Source organism: Pteronotus mesoamericanus, unplaced genomic scaffold, assembly GCF_021234165.1.
Source record: "Pteronotus mesoamericanus isolate MK-2021 breed Mesoamerican mustached bat unplaced genomic scaffold, CSHL_Meso_final contig_68, whole genome shotgun sequence".
Taxonomy (NCBI): Eukaryota; Metazoa; Chordata; class Mammalia; order Chiroptera; family Mormoopidae; genus Pteronotus; species Pteronotus mesoamericanus.
In genome coordinates, this window is record NW_026555234.1 from 3,233,689 (window position 1) to 3,255,378 (window position 21,690).

At 62.2% G+C, this 21,690-nt stretch overlaps 1 protein-coding gene across 1 annotated transcript in view; it reads left to right on the forward strand.

Moving 5' to 3' along the window:
- The first annotated feature begins 2,109 nt into the window (after nt 1-2,109).
- CUNH4orf50 (chromosome unknown C4orf50 homolog) overlaps nt 2,110-21,690 on the forward strand; it is a 40,334-nt gene continuing 20,753 nt past the window's right edge. Inside the window, exons 1-7 of the mRNA XM_054581830.1 lie at nt 2,110-2,413; nt 5,964-6,107; nt 6,463-6,466; nt 9,315-9,887; nt 16,374-16,503; nt 17,493-17,620; nt 19,466-21,677. Coding sequence (XP_054437805.1) covers nt 2,124-2,413; nt 5,964-6,107; nt 6,463-6,466; nt 9,315-9,887; nt 16,374-16,503; nt 17,493-17,620; nt 19,466-21,677 — 3,481 coding nt within the window. The 5' untranslated portion in view covers nt 2,110-2,123. The remainder of the gene's footprint in view (nt 2,414-5,963; nt 6,108-6,462; nt 6,467-9,314; nt 9,888-16,373; nt 16,504-17,492; nt 17,621-19,465; nt 21,678-21,690) is intronic.

Genomic DNA, 21,690 nt, shown 5'->3' on the forward strand with positions numbered 1-21,690 from the left:
TCTAAGTCTTCAGCTGTGGGGAGGGCTGACGGTGCCCATGCAGTGCCTCACAAGAGGGCTTCTTTGGGCTCAACCAGGCAGACCCACAGGCCTCCTGTGCCCTGGCAGGAGATGCAGCAGGTGCGCCGGCCGCTCCCTGGCGGGAGGTGTCCTCGAAGGAGACCACACGGCCCGTGGGGAGCAGGAGCCAATCCCTGAAACAGCTCTGCTGTGAGGGAACGGGGCTCACACAGGCAGGTACGGGAGCTGCCCGGGCTCAGAAGACCCAAGGGCCCGGCAGGAGCCAGCATTTCTCGTGACAGTCCCAGACATCGCTTCCAAGGTCCCCTGCCAGGGACAGGCCCAGCCCCAAGAGCCAGTCTTCTCGGGGGAGCACGGAGCCGGCAACCACAGCCCTCTGTGCCCAGGTGAGATGCACCGCTTGCAGCTGCGGTGGTGGCGGTTGCCTAATAACGCAGCCAATGGGTCACGCGGGTGCGGTTTCCAGGGGAGCGGGGCTACTGGGTCAACTGAAGCGAAGGCCCCTTTTTCACGCAGAAACGAGAAGGGCTGGGTCTGCCCGTCCCTACCCCGTCCTCCCTCCAGAGGTCCTGGGAGGACGAGAGGCAGGCCCTGTGGGTTCCGGCCCGGGCGCGGCTCCCATGCGTGGGGTGCCTTCTGCGCCCTCGCTCCTGGCCAGCGTGGCATGAGGAGCTGGGCGGGGAAGGCCAGGGTCAAGTGTCCCACCGCCGCGGGGGCCTTGGTTGCCAGGAGAGTCGGCCGCTGCGCCTCAGCGCGAGCCAGCTCCTTCCAAAGTGAGTTCCCAGTCCTCCACCATCCACTGTCTGCAGGCTGAGGGTCCCAGGGCCTGGGGCTCCCGCTCATGCCCCCCCCAACCAGTGCGTGGCCTGCAGGAATCACTGGTCTTTGTTTATTGTCTCACACGAAACCAGGGCCTGCTAGAGGCCTGCCAAAGAGGATGAGACCCTAACCACCCACGGGGGTTCTCGCCCTGGAGGCTGCCAAGACCTCTTGGGGGATTGTGCAGACCCCAAACTATGCGCCCCCACGCCTGCTCTGTGGCAGGGCGCAGCCGCAGCCCGTCCCCCCTACCCCCACCATCTCTCCGGGGACTCCAGGTGCTCTGCCCTTGGCGACTGTCGTCTTGGGACCACCCTCAGCCTCCCTTGGTGCAGGGCCCCTCCTTAATGCCTCTCCTGGGCAATGTTCCCCCTTCCCACCGGATCCCCACCCCCAAGAAGCCCGGGCGGGGGGGCGGCCGACAATCCAGGGCAGGCCTCAGCTCTTCCCGTCTCCCTCGTAGCCAGAGGGCTCCTTCCAGAGCCTCATCCCCAGGAAGAGCCTGAAGACGCTTCCAGGGCTGAGACTCTGGGGCTTCCGCCTCTCACCTGTCCTGGGGGACGGGGGGAGGGGAGCGTGAGCCTTCCCTCAGGCTGCTCCTCTGACAAAGCCAGACACCTGCTTCCTGCTCAGGCTCCCTCTCCGCAGTCGCTGTCAATCACCCTTCCTGCTCCAGAAGATCCCCAGGGCGTCCTCTCAGGCTTTGGAGTCAGACTCAGATTTGCATCCTGACTCCGCCCCTTCCCGACTAGGGGCCGGAGCCTCAGCTCCATCATCTGTGCAGTGGGTGGGCTGCAACCGCTTCCCAGGGGAAGGTTACGGGCAGTGGGGTGGGGCTGGGGGCCGCCTAGCAAAGGGTAGGTCCTTGGTAAGCGTGCGCTGCACGGAAGGAGCTGGCAAAGACGTCGTTCCTCACGGTGTCAACATGTGCTTCGCTGCTGAGACCCCGGGGCACGCTGAGGGGCCTGCCCGGGACTCCTTTGACCTCCCTGGGTGCATTATTAAGCCTTTAGTGCCAAGCGCTGTCTTGGCGACATTGTCTCGCTCGGGGTGAGTGCTGGCACGCTGACCCGCAACCCGAGAGGCCCTCATTCACATTGCATGACGCTTGTGCCCATGAAACCCGAGTCCCCCGCTCATAAATAATCCACCTGTTCTTGCCCTCCCCCAGGGACATTTTCCTGCACAATCTGAAGGCACTGCACCCACTGCGAAAGCTCCCGAGAGCTGAGGCTGCAAGTTTGCTCCGTTGCATCCCGTCTCGCCCCGTGGACTATGTCGGGATGGAGCCAGCAGCTGCGGGACATTCTGAGAAAACTTTCAGCTACATCATCAGAGCCCCCAGCAGCGACGGGTTTGATGTCATGAATGTGGATGTGAAGATCGATACGTCCTGGATCTTCCAGGACGCAGAAGACAGTGATGAGGAGCAGGGCCATCTTCCGGAAGCAGCTGCTGGGAGAAGCGTGGACGTGGATACAGGGGTGCTCAGGAAACAGCTGGAGTCCTCCGAGCAGAAGCTGTTGGCAGCTGTGGACAAATACGTGAGCTCGGAGTCTGGGCTCAGGAGCAGGTGAGCGTGCTGCTTTTGTGAACCTTGGGGTGTCAGGACCGTGTTAGAAGCGGGTATTGATGCATGTCCCTGGCCGAGGATGCGGGCTCCCCTTGTCACATGGCCTGCCCGCCGCATCCTGGGCTCTCGGTCCTTCCCTTTGCGTTCCGGGGCTGAGCCTGCGGGCAGGCCTCCCGGGCTCGCTGGCCGCCACCTGGGCTCCTGCTGGTGACCTGGCCTCCATGTGTCCCTCTGGCCCGAGGGATCGAGTGGCTCTCGGCAGTGTCTGGTCTCCGGCTGCCTGTCACCCTTGCCCGGCCTTCAGCTCACCATCGTCTTTGCGGCAGACTCTCGGTGCTTGCTTCTTGCTGCCGAATCTGAATTCCCGGCGCAGGCTGTTTGCTCGGTGGGACCAACGCGGCCCAGAGGTTGGGCGTTTGACCCCGGGCCTCTCTCCAAAGCCCGTGCCCTCTCCAGGCATTTGCTGGTCCAGGGCCGGCGGAGCGCAGCGGGGCTCTGCGGCAGCAGGAGAGCCCAGCCTGGAAGCGCAGCGGGGTTACGGCCGGGCTCGATTCCGGCAGGGCTCCCAGCAACCCACTGGCCAGGGTCTTGGTGTGTCTGGCACTTTGTCATTTCCTTGTGTTTCCCTTTGTTTTAATGAAGGCAGGTCATTCAATGTATATTCCCGTGTCCTTTTTTTCCTCTTTGTAATACTTTCCACAGGAAGATATGCACATACCAGAAAAATTATTTTGTTACTCTTTGTGCCACGCTGTGTGATTGTTCATCTATTTGTCCATCCATCCTTCCTTTTGTCCATCCATCCGCCCCCCCAACCCACTCTACCATCTGCTCTCTCTCCCCAAGAGACATGTGTTAAGTCGTATTCGTTTCCTGTGATTATCATAACCCAGTTTTGCAGATGGAGCCGCCTAATCAGCAGAGAGTTATTTCCTCCCAGTTCAGGAGGCTGGAAGTTCAAGATCGAGCTGTGGGCAGGGCTAGCGCCTTCTGCGGCCTCTCTCCTTGGCGGGCTGATGGCCGTCTTCTCCCTGCGTCCTCACGTGGTCGTCCCTCTGTGTGTGTCTGTGCCCCAGTCTCCTTATAAGGACACCAGGCAGTTGAGATTAGGGCCCACCCAAATGACCACGTTTCACCTTAATTACCTTTGTAAAGATCCCATCTCCAAATATAGCCATAGTCTGAGGCCCTGGGGTTAGGACTTCAACGTACAAATTTGGGGGATGCGTTCATCCCCTAAAATGAGCCCTGGGGGTGCAGTGCTGGGGGAAGCAGGGCCCAGCCCTGGGGAGAGGAGCAGAGGGGCCCGCACGGGGCTGAGCAGTCAGATCTTCCTCCAGAGAGACTGGCAGTGAGAACCGAAGGCCCACGGGCCGGGGGCAGGTGGATGGGAGGCTCCGGCCAGAGGAGACCCCTCCGTGTGAGGGGGGCAGAGGAGCAGCCTCTGTGGCTGGGGCCTGGGGTGAGGCCACCCCAGGGAGGGCACCCTGGACACGCCTGTGGGGACATGCGGGCTGTGTCCCCTGCTCGCTGAAGGCGGGATGCACACTCAGCCACAGGGGAGCTGGGACTTAAACCCGGGCAGCCCCGAGAGGACGGATTTCCCCGCTCCCGGGGGTGAGGGGGCGCCTCCCCGCCCCAGGGCGCTCTCGGCGGCCCTGCCCATTCATATTTCATACCTGTCATTCATCACCGAAGAGCGGATGACGCTTCAGTGTCTATTTTGTGTTTGTGAACGTGTTAGTTTCCTGTGGCTGATACAGCAAATGACCGCCAACCTGGCGGCTCAAACGCCAGGCAGAACCGGAAGCCGCCTCTGTGGCTGGAGGCAGGTGTGGGCGGCCCCACTCTCCCGGCGCCGCGGGGGGACGCGTCCCGGCCTCTCCGTGTCTCCAGCGGCGGCCCCTGCTCGGGCCTCGGTCTGCAGTGCCAGCAGCCTCGCATCTTGTGTGGCCTTCACCTTCTGTGTCATATCCGCCCGCCTCCCTTTTGGGTGACGGCTGTGGCTGCATATTCGGGCCCACCCAGGTAGTCCAGGGTCGTGCCCAGTTGCACCTATGGGCTCTTGTGCATTGAAGGTAGCGCACGTGGGTACTGGGGGGCGGGCCATCCCTCTGCCTGCCATGGCACGGCCAGCTGGTTTCTGCCTAAGTGTAGGGATGGCTTAAGTGTAAGTACTAGGATTAAACCCTGTCTCATAGTCAGTGTTCCAGGTTGGTCTCAGAAACGAAAGAGAGGCTTTTCTTGTCCCATTTTGATATCACCCGTTTTTATAACCAGTCAGAGGCACTCCGCCTGACTCTGTGACCGGCTGATCTGGGGGCCGCTCCTGTCGTTCAGGTTGAGAGGGACTCAGTTATAATCCACACCCCCTTCTGCCACTTTCAAGGCCCTCCCCTGGGCCTCGGGGCTGGAGTCGGGGAGGGAGCCCTTGGCCTCCCTGTTAAAAGTAATGCATTGTTTTGTTTAATCTTCACAACAGCCTTCTGAGCAAGGTGTAATCGCCTCTATTTTTCACAGATAAGGATACTGAGGGTCCTAGTGGTGAGTGAGCCCGGTTTTGGCTTCATGGCTGGTACAGGGCAGAGCCAGCAGGCGTACCAGGTCCTCCCCCAGGGAAGCTGGGTCTGTCCTGGGTGAGCAGGTGACGCCGCGTACACCTGGGGTAAGGCGTCACGGGGGGCGGAGCTTGTCCACGTAGGTCGTGAGCGCACTTTCCCTGTGTTTCCTGGTTTTTGTTCTGGAGGGGACAGGGGCACATTAAGGAGACTTGGGTTCTCCATAACTGGCAAGTGCTGGAGGTTCTCCTCTCCCAGGGGGATGGTAGCCAGGCTTCCGCTTCAGCTCCCCACATCCGCGCGCCCTCTTCCTGTGCAGCCGTGCCGAGGCTGTGTCCCAGCTGGCGGGGGTCAGCCTCAGCCCTTCCCTGGGGTCATAGAAACACCTTCATGCGGCTTTGCCATCCCATTAGACATGAGATCATGTCCAGCTTCTTACTTTTGCAAGTGATACAGATTAGTTTAACTGCAGAACCTTCTTTTCTGAATTTCAATCACTTCCTTAGAAGAGAGTCACAGGAATGCAGCTCAGATGGGAGGCGACGGAGCACAGGGTTGTTAAGAGGGTGAGTTCGGGAATCGGGAATCGGACAACCTGGGCTCTGTGATGCTGTGTGACCTCAGGCAAGTTGCCTGGCCTCTCTGATCTTCAGTTTCCTCCTGGGGGTAACCTGTAGATTCACTGAGACAATGCCGATGTTTGCCTCAGGCCCAGTCCCTGGTTGTATCACCCAGACTCCGGGTTACTGGCTTAGAGATAAGGATGCCGTTAAGAATTTCCCATGCACGCTGCCTTCTTATTCAAAAGAGGTCTTTGAAGTGTTACAGATCGTCCTTAGAAAGATGTGTGTGACTATTTCACAAAATGCAGTTTTGTCAGAATATTAAATGAGCCAAACAACAACAACAACAACAAAAGCATGCCTGATGTGTGTGAAACCGTGGCCCTGTGTGCTGCGGCCCCACTAAGCGCCGCCTGCCTCCCACTGCAGAATCCAGGAGCTGGAGCTGTCGGAGCGGAGGCTGCTGCGGAAGGTGGACCAGCTGCGCGCCCGCGTGTGCCGGGAGAGGAGCGCCTGCCTTCGGGCCCAGGAGCAGCTGGAGGTGCTGCAGGGGGAGCTCGCCAGCCAGGTGCGGTTCTGCCCTCCGTCCAGGGCCAGTGTCTGACCCCAGTGGGGACACCCCTGGGTTTGGATGCAGCAGCAGCTGCAGTTGAGGAAATGCAGTGTGTGTGGCGGGGGGTGGCGGGGGGCATCCTGCAGGACCGGGGGCACGGTCACGTGGCCTCTCTGGTCCTCAGCCGCCCCGTCTGTACAGTGGGATGCCCCTCCGGCCCGCCTGCCTCACAGGGCTCCCGCGGGGACGCATGGTGGGGTGGGACAGATCCCGGTGACCTGCGGGGACTGTGGGCTCACTGGGAGCTGTGGGCAGAGGTCATTTCTGCGGCCTGGGTGCCAGATATCAGGGGAGCCAGCGCTGGCCTGAGGACAGGGAGGTGACTGATGCAGGGTCACTGCCTCAGGAGCTGGAGGGCAGGGGGGACACAGGCGGGAAGCAAGGCACTCCGTTTCGGACGCTGGCGCCAGGAGGGGCGCGGGCACGGTGTGTGTGTGCCTGGGCTGGGGGAGCAGCGGAGACCTGGGCGTGGGAGTGGGGCCTGGCATAAAGGGCATGTGGCGCATGGGTGGCCAGCCACCTGGGCAAAGGCCCCGCAGCTTGGAAAACAGCCCCGGACCCGGCAGAGGGCGGGGTGGGGAGAGGCGGTCCGGGAGGCTGGAGGCTTCCAGAGGGGCCAGTCTGCCAGGGCTGCTGCACGGATCAAATTCTGAAGGCAGCAGGGAGCGGGTTTCCGGGGACGTTAGCAGGAGAGGCTCCGGGGCTGGGTTCGGTGGTGTCATTCTAGTTGCACGGGAGAGAGAGATGGCGGAGATGGGGACAAGGTCACGCTGTCTGAGAAAGGGGCGGGGCTCTGGACGTAGCTGCCTGGAGCCCAACCCGAGCTCGACCGCTCACCAGCCGTGTGGCCAGGGCCAGCGGCGTGACCATCCCGGGCCTCAGTCTCCTCATCCGTGAAATGGGCATGCTACAGTATCGACGCTGTGAAATGGTCACGTGCATGCAGCGAGTTAGCACGTGCAGCGCCCTCCCAACCGTGGGCATGGAAACAGCCCTGGCCGCTTGCATGATCGGTATTGAAATATGCCAGGGAGAGACGATGCAGGCGGGAGGGTGTGGGGGGAGCGGTGAGGAAATGCTGTGGGCAGGAACGGCTCGCCTGGGAGGGCAGCTGCGGGCGGTGCACGGAGCGCCCAGGGCCGCCTGCTTCGGTGGGTTCCCACCTGCAGGGCAGCGCATCGATGGCGTCAGTGCAGGTGGGCAGCCGTCCGCGGGCTGCGGGATCCGCGGGGAGTCACAGCCCGCCTTTCACACATAGAATCGACTGGGAAACGCCTCGCGTGTTGGTTCCTTGACCCCGCATGCGGGTGCGTGTGTGACGGGGCGCGTTGTGGGGGTGGGTTCCTCGCAGTGGGAATCGTCCAAAAGCTCCAGAAGCACTGCTTTAGCCATGACCTGACACACAAGTGCCGCGTGGCAAGGAAGGGCGTTCCGTCAAGTTGAAACGAATCGGACACGCCGGGGGCAGGCGCACAGGTGGTCTTTCCCCCGATATTGAACTTCGGGTGCAGAAAATCGCAGGCATTCCCCACCTCGGTGTATAGCACGTCACCATCCGTGTCCCCAAAGCAGTTTTTAATACGAGCTACAGTGGGGTAGGTGATTCCCCCATTGGGAGTCTCTGGGGCAAGCACGTTAGTCCACTTTTTTGAGCCACGTGCCATGTACATAGGAGATTTCTGGTGAATCAGACGCGGTCCTGTGACTGTGAGGTGCGGTGGGGAGACAGAGGGCCGGGGTGGCAACCGGGGAGATGGAGTGGGGCTCCGCGGTGCCCGGGGACCGCGGCCCTGCAGATGCGGAGGCCTCTCTCCCCGCAGCTCTTTGTTCTGGCCCCGGAACGCCTGCGTGCTCCTGGGAAGCCCTGTCAGGTAACCCCGTTCCCGGTGAGGCCTGGGAGTTCGGAGTGATGGCGGGGCTGGTGCGGGGTCCCTCAGGGACCCCTTGGCCCCACCGCAGCCCCGCCCGAACCTCTGACCCTAAATCCCTCTCCAGAGACGCGCGCGTTTCAGAGCGGGCCCTTTGGGAGCGCCGGCAGCGACCTGCTCCGCCCTTCGTGCCTGATATTGGCCGAATCGAGGGTGGCCTTGCCCCGTGGTCAGTATTCCTAGTGAGCATGTGCGGGCACTGTAGACGCCTCATCTCCACCGCGACCCGTGGTCATTCTGGCCGATAAAGGCAGACTAGGCGCAGAGACGGAGCACCGTGCACGGCCCCCCTCCAATGGCAGGATTCATGCCATGGGCAAACCCGGAGTTTCCTCGCGGGGGCCTTGTCTCCAGGTCTGTCTGCCCCCTGCCTGCCTCGGACGAGCTGTCAGACAAAGCCTGCAGAGCTGCTCGGCTTGGCGGTGCCCATTGCGATGTTTGCCCTTTGCTTGTTGAGTTCGGCCTCTGCAAGCCCTCTGGCCGGAGCAGCGCCGGGCAACCCCGCTGAACGCAAGCCCCACAGGGAGGCGGCCCGCCATGTGCTTCGCCTGGGCGAGGACTCCCGTTTCCACAGTGGGCGCGTCAGCCCAGGCCAGCCCACAGCTCACAGGCGGGGGAGGGCGCGGTGTCGGAACAGGGCGACGGGTACTCCCGGCTGGAGACCAGGCCTTGAATCAGGTGCGTGGAGGTTGAGTCCTGGCTGCAGTGATCTTTAGCCCTTTAGCCATGTGCTTGCACGCAGGTCATTTCTGAGAGTCGCAGGGGGATAGCCGCCATACATAACTCCACAGGGAGGGGGGGATGGTCACAGGAAGGAACGCCTGCTGTGACACTGTGACACCAGGCAGAGCCAGCTGACCCTTGCTGGGCCAGCATTAACCCTTTAGGTGCTGGGAAATGGAGAGGGCCATGAGGTCCTGGCTGGCCGTGGGGACCTTCAGGGGTTTGGGTGGCAGCTCTTTAGGAACTGGCATGGGACCCCTGGAGAGCCTCGTGGGCTCCTGGGTGTGCAGGGTCCCTGGTAGGGGGCGTGAGGTGCTCATCTTCTGTGCGAAATGTAAGGGGGCGCCGAAAAACTCTATAATCGAGATAAATAATACTTTGATGCAACATTTTAATGCAAAAATATTCAATGATGGACAAAATACCCAAGTTTAAAATAAAGTGTGAGCCACGGTGCGCCCCTGGGCTTGCTTCCTGACACCCGCATCCACCACCAAACTGTAGGTTCTGGAGAAGGAGCGTGCGGCCCGGCGGCAGCGGTGGCGCCTGCGGCGGCTGCGGGAGCAGCTGCGGTACAAGGACGAGGCGCTGGGGCAGCAGACGGCGGCCCTGGAGCGCTGCCGGCGGACCCAGCGGCGCCAGTTGGGCCTCGCGCGCGAGCAGGAGCGCGTCCTGCGCGAGCAGGTGCGGCGGCTGGAGCGGGACGTGCGCCGCCTCTGCCGCGCCGCGGGTCTCCTGCTGGCGGAGCTGGACGCTTCCGCCCCGGGAAGCCCCCGGCCCACGGGCCCCCAAGGCGACCCCGAGGAGGCGGCGGAGAGGTGCGCCCGGCAGGCGAGGGCCGAATGCAGCGAGCGCGAGACGGACGAGGCCGCGCGCCGGCAGCGGGAGCAGCGCGCCACGGAGCGCAGCCTCCGCTGGCAGCTGGAGGAGCTTCGTTGCTGCATCTTTGAACTGAAGCTGTCGGAGATCGGCCTGCAGGGCCAGGTGGAAGACCTCACCGAGCAAAACAGGTGCCTGCGAGAGGAGCTGGGAGCGCAGGCCCCAGGGGAGACGGTGCGCAGCGCGCCCTCTGCTGGTCACTGCAGCCTGGTAAGTGGCGGCACCTCAGAGCAGGAGTGACTGATTTTTCTCTTTCATACAGTCAGTTGGTTAAGTCACCAACTTCGCCATTCCCGTCTCCCTCTTCCTCCACCCATCCAACCCCACTTGCCCCATCTGTCCATCCTTCCTTCCATCCAGTCACCAACCCACCCACCCGCCCACCCAGGGTGGACCCCCACGCCACCAACCACCTGCTTCCAACAACTCCCCAGGCACCGGCCAGCCACCCCTTATCCTTCGTTGTCTGTCCTCTGCTCTCCATCCCTCTGTGCCTGACGTTTAGTGGGTGCCGGCTGTGTGCAGGCCCTTGGCGGGGTGGGGGGCTCCGGGGTGTCGTCATCCTCACATGCCGTGACGTCTTCCCCGACGCCCCCTCCCTGGGAAAGCCCTCATGCCCTTTCAGCCTCTCGCAGCACCCAAGGTGGGGACGGTCCCCTGCACGGTGTGCTGTGTGCATCATCCTTCCTCCTCTGTGAGACTGTCAGCCCCTGGAGGGCAGGTCCAGGCCTGAGGGGCTGTGTCGCCTCGGCCCCCACAGCCGGCCCTGGGCCCCGCGGGGCTGGGAACTTCCGGGTCTCCTGTTCACTAGCTGTGTGACCTTGGGCGAGCTCCTGAAGCCCTGGAGGCGAGGGCAGAGGGCGTTTATTTATTAATGTGCCTGATGGCACGGTGAGAACGTGCCGGTATCGTGCGCCTGCCCAGCACTCGGCGCCCCACGGGGTGTTTCAAAGGCGTGAGGCCATTTAATGCTCACAAAGGACGTGAGCGGGGCCGTCGGTGCCCTCACTGCACACGTGAGGAGGCAGGGGCCCAGCGGTCACACAGCTGTGAGGGGCGGAACGGGGAGTCGACACAAATGTGTACAAGCCCAGAGCGCTTTGTGTCTTCAGTGTTCGCTCCTCCCTGAAAGGCAACGGCTCAGCTCCCTCCAAGGGATCCAGGTCCCGCTTCTCGCTGTGGGGCTGGTGCCTTTAAGGGAAAATCAGTGCACAACCTGAGCTCAAGTGCCGTTGCTCATTAAAATAAAATTAAGTTTACCTTGGGACCCTGACAATCTACTTCAAGTTGCCTGGAACTTTAAACGTTCTGCATCTCTCGGCCAAGGAACTGGGTCCTGCCTGGACCGCTCCAGCGGCCAGCTGGCCTGGGGTCTGTTCGTCTGCCGCCACTTTACGCTCCTCCTGACCCTCTCCGGCCTGTCCTGCTCCTCTCGCTTTGCCGTTTCCACTGGATAAAAGGAAAACAGTGTACGCTTGCTCTTGGCACCTTACTGTGGTTTTGGAAAATAAATTGTGTACAGCCGGACATTGTCATTTAGAATTCTTTCCGTAATTTTCCTAAACGTAAGACTGTAATATAGGCTGTTGGCTGAAGTCGTTGTTCTTCCAGTCCACCTCCCCGTACGTGACAGCTCATTCTTCTACCTAAGAGAAAGGGTGAATACCTAAACATCTAAGAGACTTCCGCTAACATGTTGGGCATTTTACATTCCCAATGACTCTGTAGAACAGCCCGTGAGCCAAGTGCTGTTATCCCGCTGAATAGAGGGAGAGACTGAGACCTGGGTGTTAAGTGGCTTGGCCGTGGGAACCCAGCTACCAAGTGGCAGGGCCAGGTCAGTGCTGTGGCTCCAGACACTGGGGCCAGGGCGGCTCATGACGAGCGTGGGGCAACGTCAGTGGCCAGTGTCAGTGGCTGTGTGCCATCAGCCCACAAGCCCCTTGTCGCAGCACATCCATGATCTTCTCTCTGCTTCACAGACGATCATTCAAAGGTCCCTGTGCCCCAGGCACATGCTCTCAAGGCCTTGCTGGAGTCGCCGTGCATAGTCCAAATTCTCTTGAAAATTCCCTAAATGGCCCATACGGTCCCCAGCCAGTCTGCTTCCAGCGCCAGGAGAAGCCGGCCCCTCCTCAGCCGAGGAACGGAGGGGCAGCGAAGGCTGCTGCACAGGGGCCGCGGGACAGGAAATGCGAGCCTTAAACAATGGAGCGCACAGTGGGGTGAGGCACGCATCTAACCCCACTCTCCCTGTCTGTCCATCCACAGAGCAGGGGTGGGGGGCAGGGCACTGGGGGCGGGGCCCCCAGCGGAAGCAGGTGCCGGTGCAGCTCTGCCTCCTAGCAGCGGCGGTGCTCTGGGCACATCACTGCACTTCCTGTGCCTCTGTGCTCCCAAGTGTGACCTGGGAGTGACACTGGAGCCTGCCTGCTTGTCTGACCGTGAGGACGAAATGAAATGAGAGGGTCAGGGAAGGCTCCTAGCACTGTGCCTGGCACATCATGAGCGGGCGACGAGATGTGATGTCTGTCCCCATCTTTGTCACCATCATCATCATCACCCTCTTCCCCATCCTCCCTTCCTGGGCTCGTGTGGTCCAGAGGGAAAGCTGGGTGGACTCACCCGCGCTACTTACACAACGCTCCCCCACCCTCGTCCTTTCATTTGTCTGTCCTGAGGGCTAAGCCTTGACTGGAGAAGGTTCAATGTGACCGATTTGTCTCTGCTCATCGGCGGGACCTGCTGGTGGAAGCGCAGGCTGACAGCCTGGGACGGATGGGGCCAGCGGCCACCAGCTCCCCCGTCACATGGCCCGAGGGGACCGCAGTGGCCATCTGGGAGGGGCTGCCCCCCCCCCCCGGTGTGGTTCTCCTGGCCCAGCCACCAGGCCAGCCCGCAGGGGCAGATGAGGTGGGCGAGGCCCAGCCCGCCCCGGTCAGACCACACCTTGATGGACATCTGCAAAGACCCTACCGCCACATGAGGTCACAGTCACAGGCACTGGGGAGGGGGGCCGTCAGGACTTGAACATACTTTGAAGAGACACAGCTCAGCCTCTAACACGCAGTCACGGGGCAGCTGATGGCTGTACGCCCGCCTCCTCTGCCCCCACCTGCTTCAGGTAGCGTTCCCTGTTCCGGCCTCCTGGGCTTCCTTCCCTCCCAGCTCTGGAGGGGCGGAGCCTGCGGGCAGGTGCTGGGTGAGCCACTGGGGAGGCCGTGGTGCTTCAGGAGGCGGCAGTGGTCGCCCCGAAAGACCCAGGGGCAGGAAGGTGGTCACGGCAACGAGCAAGCGCATGGACAGCACTTCTGGACCCGTGTCACCCTTCTGTGGTTGTGCAAACACAAGGGGTCCCCCGCCTCTGTCCCTTGTTCCCTTCCGTCCCCTGTGCTTTTCCTCTGACAGGCAGCTGGTTTTCAACGAGCATGCCCTGGGCACCTGCCACGTCTTGGGCACCGTGCTGGGCACCGGGGCTGCGAGGCGACCCTGCTCCTCCAGAGTTTATGGGGAGACAGACACGGGCGCAGACAATGGCAGCTCATTCTCTGCCTGCTGCAGCAGGGGACAGCCTGGGGGGCCGTGGCCTGGGCCCGGGGCTGGTGGGGGGGGTCTCGGAGATTAAAAGTCACCATCTTTGAAGTGTCAGTGTCAGGCTGTTGTTTCAGAGCGGAGACCCTCCCCCGGGTGCCAGCAGCATCAGGAATGCAGGGCGCTCTGGGGGCCTCTCCGTGTGGCAGCGTGAAGAGAGCGACCCCTGGCGGCAGTTACAGGAATCGTTTTGTTGTTTAGTGAGTACCGGCAGCCCTTCCTTGCCCCTGCGGCGGGCATTTGGGCAGAAATGCTGTTTCACATTTGTCCCTCACTTCCGGCAGCGAGCGAGGGCTTTAAAACATCACGTTGACGATGTCGAAAAACAAAACATAGGCAAAAGCAACTAACAAACATGCAACTAACATGCACGGCCAGACGACATGGCCAGCGGCCTTACACAGAAAGGTCAGACCCAGTTCCACTGGTTACAATGACAAATTAGCAAATGCTTGAGATCGCCTCTTACTCTGTCCATTTCTCAAATATCGAAAGTCCCTCAGCACGTGTCACAGCTGGTAAAAGTTGGGAACAACCTGAACGTTTGATCGGGGGACCTGATTTGGTAAAATGCAGGTGCCCCTTGTTCTGGCAGCCACAGGCCGCCACGTTCCAGGAGAGCCGTGGGGAACGAGCCCTTTAGAGGCATCAACGGGCAAAGCGCAGAGCCAAACCCGACCCGCTGTAGAAACAGACTTTTGGAAGAGTTTGAATGGCCCTGTGTAGAAAAAAGCCCAGAAGGATATAGTCTAACCGCCAAACAACGTTTGTGTCTGGATATCACGGAATTCCTCGTTTTCTTCCTTTTGCTCGTCTTTCAAAAGAGTCACACATTAAAGTTAAAACCCCGCAAGTTCCAGGCACATGCTCCCGTGAGTACCAACGGGCAGGAAGGAGGAAGCAGAGGGTGCGCAGAGCGGGAGAGGAGGAGTGGGTCAAGCTCAGAGCCCCGAGCTGCGGTCCTGCTCCCCGGCTCTGTGTGCCGTGACCTTGGGCCAGTCACTGCCCCTCTCTGAGTATTGATTTCGCCCCTCGGGGAATGACAGGGGCAGAGCCTTGTCTCCTAGCCTGCCCCCCACTGACGGCACCTCTTTGAGGCAGGGGTCTGTGTCCGTTTTATCTGTGGCTGTGTCCCCAGCCCCGCGCAGGGCCTGCTACGTGGTAGTTGCTCAGGAAGCACTTGTTAAACTGAACTGAAGTCAACCGGGGTGTTGGAATAAAATTGGACACTGCCCCACCCGCCTCTCCGTTTCCATCTGTGCGTCTCTCTTTCCTTCCCCTTCTCTCTCGTGCTTCTCACCTTGAGTTTCTGTCTCTCCCTTTCTCTGCCTTAGGCTCTCTGTCTGTTTCCTTTCCCTTGCTCTCTCTCCCCTTTATTTCTTCTTCTTCTTCACCTTGTTCCATCGGTGCTTTTAAGCTGCCACCAGAAATGTTTATTTCTGATCAAGCGGGAACCAGGTGGGGAGGGACGAGGGGCGGGCAGCCCCCGGGGCTGCGAGCAGGAGGGTGCCGCGGCGGGTCAGATGCCGGCTGAACGCAGCGCCGGAGTCCGGGCCGCTCTGGTACTTGCTGGGCTGAGCTCGGCACCTGTCAAAGCTTCGGGCAATTCTAACGGGCGGCCAGGGTGGAGGCCCCTGCTCTGCGGGGAAAGCTGGCAGCACAGTAACTCGGCGACAGGTTCGCACACACCCCTCCTCCAGGCAATCTTTTTTGTTGGTGGTGTTATTTGTTGTTATTTAGCCAAGCCCGGTGGGGGTGGGTTTCTCCTTCTGTGCCGTGGGAAGTGTGGATGGATCCCCGTTTCCAGTTCGGTGGGGCTGCTGGGAGGCCGAGTGTGTGGAAGGGAGGGGCTGAGATCCAGGGATGTGTGTGTGTGGGGGGGGCTTGACTGAGCAGGCGGCAGGCAATGACCACCCTTTCCCCGGGAGGATGTGCCAGCCAGGCGGAAGGGACAGCCTGCGCAGGGGTGCAGAGGCAGGCTGGAGCCCGGGCGAGGTGGGTGGGGGTTGGGGGAGGGGAGGAGGCCAGTGTGAGTGGGAGCCTGGGCCAGGGAGAGGGCGAGGGGTGCCGGGGAAGCCCGTGGCCGCCACCGTGGCCCCAAGCGCCCGATCTCAGTGCCGGAGCCAGGCCTGTAGCCTGAGGGAGCCTAGGGCAGCCTTGGTGCATGGTGGAGGGTCCTCTGGCCACTCGCACAGGAGGCCCAGGGGTCTGCTGGGAGCAGGTGAGGACCTGGGCACAGGTGAGGAGGGGGGCGGGGCATTGCCTGTTCACTTCCATTACCCTCATCTAGAACAGCACCTGACACGTGGTAGGAAATTAGTAAATGGTTGCCCATAAATGCATAAGTGAGTCTGAAACACTTGCCTTTCTGCAGATTCTGTCTTTTCCTCTAGCTATCACACATTTATGTTAAGCACCTACTGTGTGCTAAGCTAAGGGGAGGGCACAGAGAAGATGCAGCCAGGTTCCCCTTCTGCAGGGAGGACCTCAGGGCTGAGTGGGGGACAGATGGGCAGAGCAGCGGACAGCACAGGTTGGGACTGGTTCGCTGTGGCCTGCGGCCGGGGCCCGCGGGCTGCGGGGCAGGGCTGAGGTTTCCTGCAGGCCCCACACGCCCCTGCAGCCGCCACGGTGGAGCTTGGTCTTTGATAACGCCGTCCAGGGCCGCGCCTCGCTGTGCACTGCTTGCCTTGGGCAGAGGCCGAGGGGAGGCAGCGCTGCCCAAGGACACTTGCCATAGCATTTGGGTCTTGTGGGCAGTTGAGGGACAGGACTGCCCAGAGCCCCTGGACAGGCGGTCACCTCCATGGGTGGGACACAGCGGGAACAGGAAGGGGGGACTCAGAACCCAGAGGCACCGTGGCGGGACAGATGAGCTCCTCGCCGTCTGCGGAATGGAGCCTTGTGCGAATGAAGCATTTGACCTGTAGGACCAGGCCTCCACGGCAGCGCTGTGCGGCCAGGCCACGGGCCCTCTGCTCCCCAGGCTTCGGTTTCCTCTGGGTTCCCTTCAGGGGTCGTTGGGATGGACCCATGGGGACGGACTTGGAGCGGACACTTTGGCCCCGGATGCTCAGTGTTCTTGGTTCTTGTGTCTTTCTAAAGGATGCCCCGGGCCATGTTCAGGACGAATGGCTGTCCCTGCCCTGGGAGGCGGCGCTGGAGGCCTGCAGGAGCCCAGACCGGCAGGCCTCTCCCCAGCGTGGCGGGGCCCCGGAGCCAGGGGCCTCCGCAGGTACGTGGGAGCCCCGGTGCGTGGGGGGGGGGGCCTGGGGGCCTGCGGGGACATCGCTAGGCCACTTGCCATGTCCTGGGGGGCACGAGGTGGTCGTCCCTGCTCAGCAGACAGGAAGTCGCGGCTCAAGGAGGTGGTGTCACTTGTTTAGGTCACACAGCTGGTAAAGAGGGGATTGGAGCCGGCAACGCCCCGACATGCGTGCCCGCAAAGGGCTACGGGGGTCTCTCAGGCGGAGTTGTCCTCACGGAAGACTGCACACCGAGCAGGGGTCCTTCTGTGCCCACCCCCGCCCCCGGGAACACCCGGCTCGGGTGGCAGGTCTGGGAGCTGCTGGGGCTCAGAAGCCCCTTGTCCCTCACTTGTCCCTGATGGGAACCTATGTCTCTGGTGACAGTCTCAGTCACAGCTTCCAGGGTTCCTTCTGCAAAAGCGACGGTAGTCAGGAGCCCCAAGGCCACTGTGTCCACCTGGGCATCTGAGGTCCACTTACGGTCCCCCAAGGCCAAGCGCGGTTTGCAGATGAGGGGTCACGTACGCCCATCAGCGCTGCTCACCACAAGGGCAGCTTTCCCCTCCCGGCCGTTCTGGGGAGCTGAGGCTGCATGCGTCCTGGAGAGGGGCCCGGGGTCCGCCTGGCCGTGTGGCCTGGGGTCCGCTCCTCTGTCCCGGGGTGGGTAGGTGGGGCCTACGGCCCTGTGTGGCCCGTGAGGAAGCCTAGGAGAGAGGCGTCACAGATTCTGTCACCTGTGTGAGTTTTGTTGCCAGAGGGAGTGGCTTCCAGACCCAGATCCAGGGCTCATCTTGGACCTTTCCCATCTCTGTGCCTCGGTCTCCTCGTCTGACGGGCGGCGGTGACCATCAGGCCACCTTTGGGGCCTTGGCCTTGAGTCAGCGAGCAGGGCCTTCGGCCCTAACAGCGGGGACAGGGCCACTAGTGACAATCCTTGGAGGGTCTCTCTAACTCTTGGGCCCCTGTCCTTTTGCAGACCAGCCCGCCAAGGGGCCTCGCACCTGGGGCAGCGCTGGGGCCGGGTGTGGCCCCTCTGTGTCGGTACCTGGCCTGGAGACCCCGGCGGGACTCCTGGGAGACCCGGCGGGACCTGGGTGCGGACAGGTAAGGCCAGAGGCTTCTGTGTGCCCGGGGAGCCCGCTGGGTGTGACGGGCGCCCGTGTGTGTCCGCAGCGCAGGGGCGGGGGGAGGGCGTGGGGACCCTCTGGGCTGAGGGGAACATTCTGGCAATGGTAGAGAGGGAGATTTGAAGAGGTGGAAGGAAGGGAATGCCCTGAGGCCTGGGTGGGGAGTGGGCAGGAAGGGACCCCCAGCTGTGTGCCCAGCCGTGTGCCCAGGCCCAGCGGCCACGGGCCGCGCTTCCTCTCGCGTGAACTTCCGGCCAGCTATGAGGCAGGAGCCAGGCCCCGTCCCGGGGGGAGGGACCCGGGACTCCAAGAGCTGCTGCGTCCCCAAGGCTGCTCAGTCCTGGGGCCGCCCGGGCTCTGTCTGGCGCACACTCGCCCCACCCTGTACGCTGAGGGTCGGGAGCCTGGTTCCGTGGGCCCTGCCTGGCTCGCTCTGGGCCTGGCCTTCCTCAGTGTCCCTTTTCCTGCAGGGAAAGGACAGACAGGCTTGAGCAGAGCTGAGGCCCGCTAGCCTGGAGGGGGCCCTGTGGCTCCCGCAGCAACGGCCTTCCCCGCTCCTGTGTTATCTCACGCCCTGCCCTGAGGTGCTGTTGTGTGTGTGTGCATGAATGTGTGAGCGGTCTGTGTGCGCACATGCATGCATGCATGTGTTTGTATGTGCCTTCACGAGTGCATGTGTTCTTGTGCGTGTACATGTACTTGTGTGGCCTTGTATGCACGTGCACATGGCTGTGTGCTTGTATGCACATGTGTATGGCCGTGCACATGTATGCACACACATGTTTGCATGCATGTTTTGCATGTGTGCATGCATGTGTATGAGTGCATGTATGCCTTGCTGTGCGCAACGTGCCTGTGTAGAATACATGCATGCATTCGCACGTGCATGTGCATTTATGTGTGCATATGCGTGTTTGTGCCTGCATGCATGCATGAGTGCGTGCATGTGTGTATGTGTGCTGTCACCCAGCTGGGAGGACTGAGTTAGATAGGAGAGCAGGATGGGCAGCGAAAGGGCAGGCAGATGGGAAGACTGGCCAGGCCATGGGGCAGGTCCACGTGAGCCCGAGGGCCCGCTCCCTCCCTCCCCACCCCAGCCGGCTGGGGCCCCGGGCCAGCCTGTGTCTATTCTGTGAGCTTGGTCAGGCCCCCTCTCTGGATAAATGTACTGAAGAAAGGGGATATAAAAACATATTGAAAAGCACCTGTGCAATACCATGTGCCCGGCGGCAGGACAGGCCAGGGCCCCTCCCTCAGGGCGAGGCCCACACCCCAGGGTGCATGAGAGCCCTCCACGGCGCCGGGCACGCTCCATGTCTGCACGGCTGTGCGGTGCAGTGGCCGGGAGGCCCACGGCCTCTGAGCGCTTGGCGTGGGGTGGTACGGCTGCGGGACCAAACGCCAACTCCCATTTTAATGGCTTTCCCTTGGCAGAGCCCCCCCCCGCCCCCGTGGCCCGTGGGTGCCGCATTGGACAGGGCGGGGCTGTGGGGAGTTAAGCCATTTGCGCCTCCGCGGGTGACATGGGAGGCGGCGGGCGCTGGGCAGGAAATAGAGCGGGGCCAGTGGCTGAGGGCAGGCTTCTCTGAGGGAGTGACGTTTGAGTTGAGATGTGAATGCAGCAAGAGGCTGAGCCATGAGGGGACCTGGCGAGAGACACCTGGGAGGAGGGCGAGCAGGTGTGAAGGCCCTGGGGCGGTAGCTGGTGGGCGTGTTGGGAAGGCCCGTGTGGCTGGGTGAGGAGGCACCGAGAATGGCAGGGGAGGGGATAGATAGGGGGCAGAGGAGCCGTCTCACACCTTGTCCTCTCTCCCGTCCCTAGGCTGCTCCGGCCGCGGCCAGCTTGCACGAACAGGCTCTTCTGCTCATCGGTGGCTGCTTCCCTGCGGGGCCGTGCGCAGCCGGCCCACTGCTGCCGGCGGAGCTGGCCTGGACCCCGGAGCCCTTCCTCCTGCTTCAGGCACCCACGCTCCCTCCCGGGGGGCCCGCTGGGGACGCAGCAGCCCTGTTGCCCCAAGGGGCGGCTCCGGGACAACTCCAAATCCAGCAGGTGCCAGACGCCAGGCTGTCGCTGCCGGCTCCCAGAGCCGTAGGACACCCCTGCCGGCAGCACCACGAGGCGAGGAGCTGCGGTGCCCCCCTCTGCGAGGAGTCCTCACCGATTTCACATCACCGGTGTCCCGGGACAGGGCGCAGGGATCTCAAAGACCTGTGGCAGGAGGGAGGAGCAGCCCCAGAGTGGGGGACTGAGGAGTGGGCGGCCCAGAGGACTTGGGGCAGGACGGAGGAAGACCTTGGGGCCAGGTGCCAGCGACGTCAGGAAAGCCACGGGAAGCTGAGCGTGGAAGGTGGCGCTGGGGGCCTGGGAAACCCACGGAGCCCTCCCAGGGCGGCAGCCCCCTGCCTGTGGCCTGGCTGGGAGCCTCCACCACAGCTTCTGCAGGGGGTGGTCCCCATGTTTACGGAGGGTCCCAAATCCCCAAGCGGGGGGAGGGAGGTGGAAGAGCAAGTCTGGGGCCTCCTGGGAGGGCTTTCCTCAGAGGAGGAGGACGGGGCTCCCCCAGCCGCATCGTTCAGAGTTCCTGGTGCCAAAGGACCATCACCGACAGGCCCTTGGCTGCTGACAGAGGAGGACAGAGGCATCTGGAGCTGTAGGGAAAGCCACCTGTGGCCGGGAGACGCCCTGCTTCTGCTCGGGGAGGGCCCTGCGGAAGGAGGGCGAGGGGAGGAGGCGGCGTCGGATCTGGCAGGGCCCCGCCTGGGCTGCGCGCAGGTTCCCGGGCAGCCTGGCTCCGAGGAATGGGAAGCCAAGGAAGTGCTCTTCTTCGTGGAGGAGGGAGGTTTGCCACTGTTTCCCAGATGGGCCCTGTCACCTGAGGGAGTCGAACCCACGGGTCCCCCAAGGGCCCCATGCAAAGAACACGGCAGGTCTGTGCTCACAATAGATGCGTTTGCAGAAGAGATGGAGGTTTGCTTCCAGCAACTGCCTGTCCTGAAACTTGGGACTGGGGGTCGTGGGTGGGAAGCTTCCATGTTAGAGGGAGAGGATAGGGGCTTTGCGGGGAGGTGGCATAGTGGCCAGGAGCACGCGGACCCTCGGCAGGCGCCAACCAGCCAGGGTTTGGATACTTGTCCTGCAAAGGAAGCAGACAGCAAAGAGAGTCACGGAGTCGTAAAGTCAGGAGGGACCGAGGCCCTGGGGACTGGCCAAGTTCTTCCAGGGAGGGGACCTGATTTGGAGGACCTGTGTCTGGGGCTGGAGGGTTCCCCCGAGCCGGGCCAGGGGCCGTCCCCGGGCTGTGAGCCGTCGGGAGCCCAGGAGAGGGCCTGGACAAGCCTCTGTCAGCTCATTTCTGGGCTGAGGAAGGAGAGAAGCCACATTCTACATGACAACGTCAAACTGCAGAGAGACCAAGAGAGGTGCTACCAAAAAATACGGGCCCTCCAGACAGAGAGGGAGAGGAATGTGAGCAAGATATCCAAGCTCGAGCAGGAAAACGGTGTGCTGCTCGGGGACATCCGTCACTTAAGGAGGGAGCTGGACCAGTATTTGCAGGTCATCTCCGACCTCGAAGACTGCAACATGAAGAGTTACAGCAAAATTTCTGAGCTCGAAGAGGAGAATGAAAAGCTGAGGGGGTGGTTGGGCCGGCTCCGGAGAGCCACGTCCGAGCGCGCCAGGAGGTGCGAAGGCGTCGTGCGGGACGTCACGCAGGAGAACCGGGAGCTCAAGGCGCTGATTTCGGAGCTCGGCGTCGGCTACAAAGAGCTGATTGAGGATGTGGTGGTGGGCGTGGAAGACACGATCCGGGCCCTGAGGGGGGAGAACGTGCACCTGCTGCGCAGGATCCGTGTCCTGGAGCGGGAGGTCGCTGCGGGGTTGAGCACAGACGTGGGGCGTTTTGGGGGCGCACAGGGAAAACGCAAGGCGGCGGTGGACAAGGCGGATGCTGTGGAAAGGGCGGTGCAGGCGACTCAGCTCTCCGAGCAACTGGCTCCCGGAGCCCAGGGACCGCCCCTGGGAGGGGGACAGGGTCAGGCTGCTGG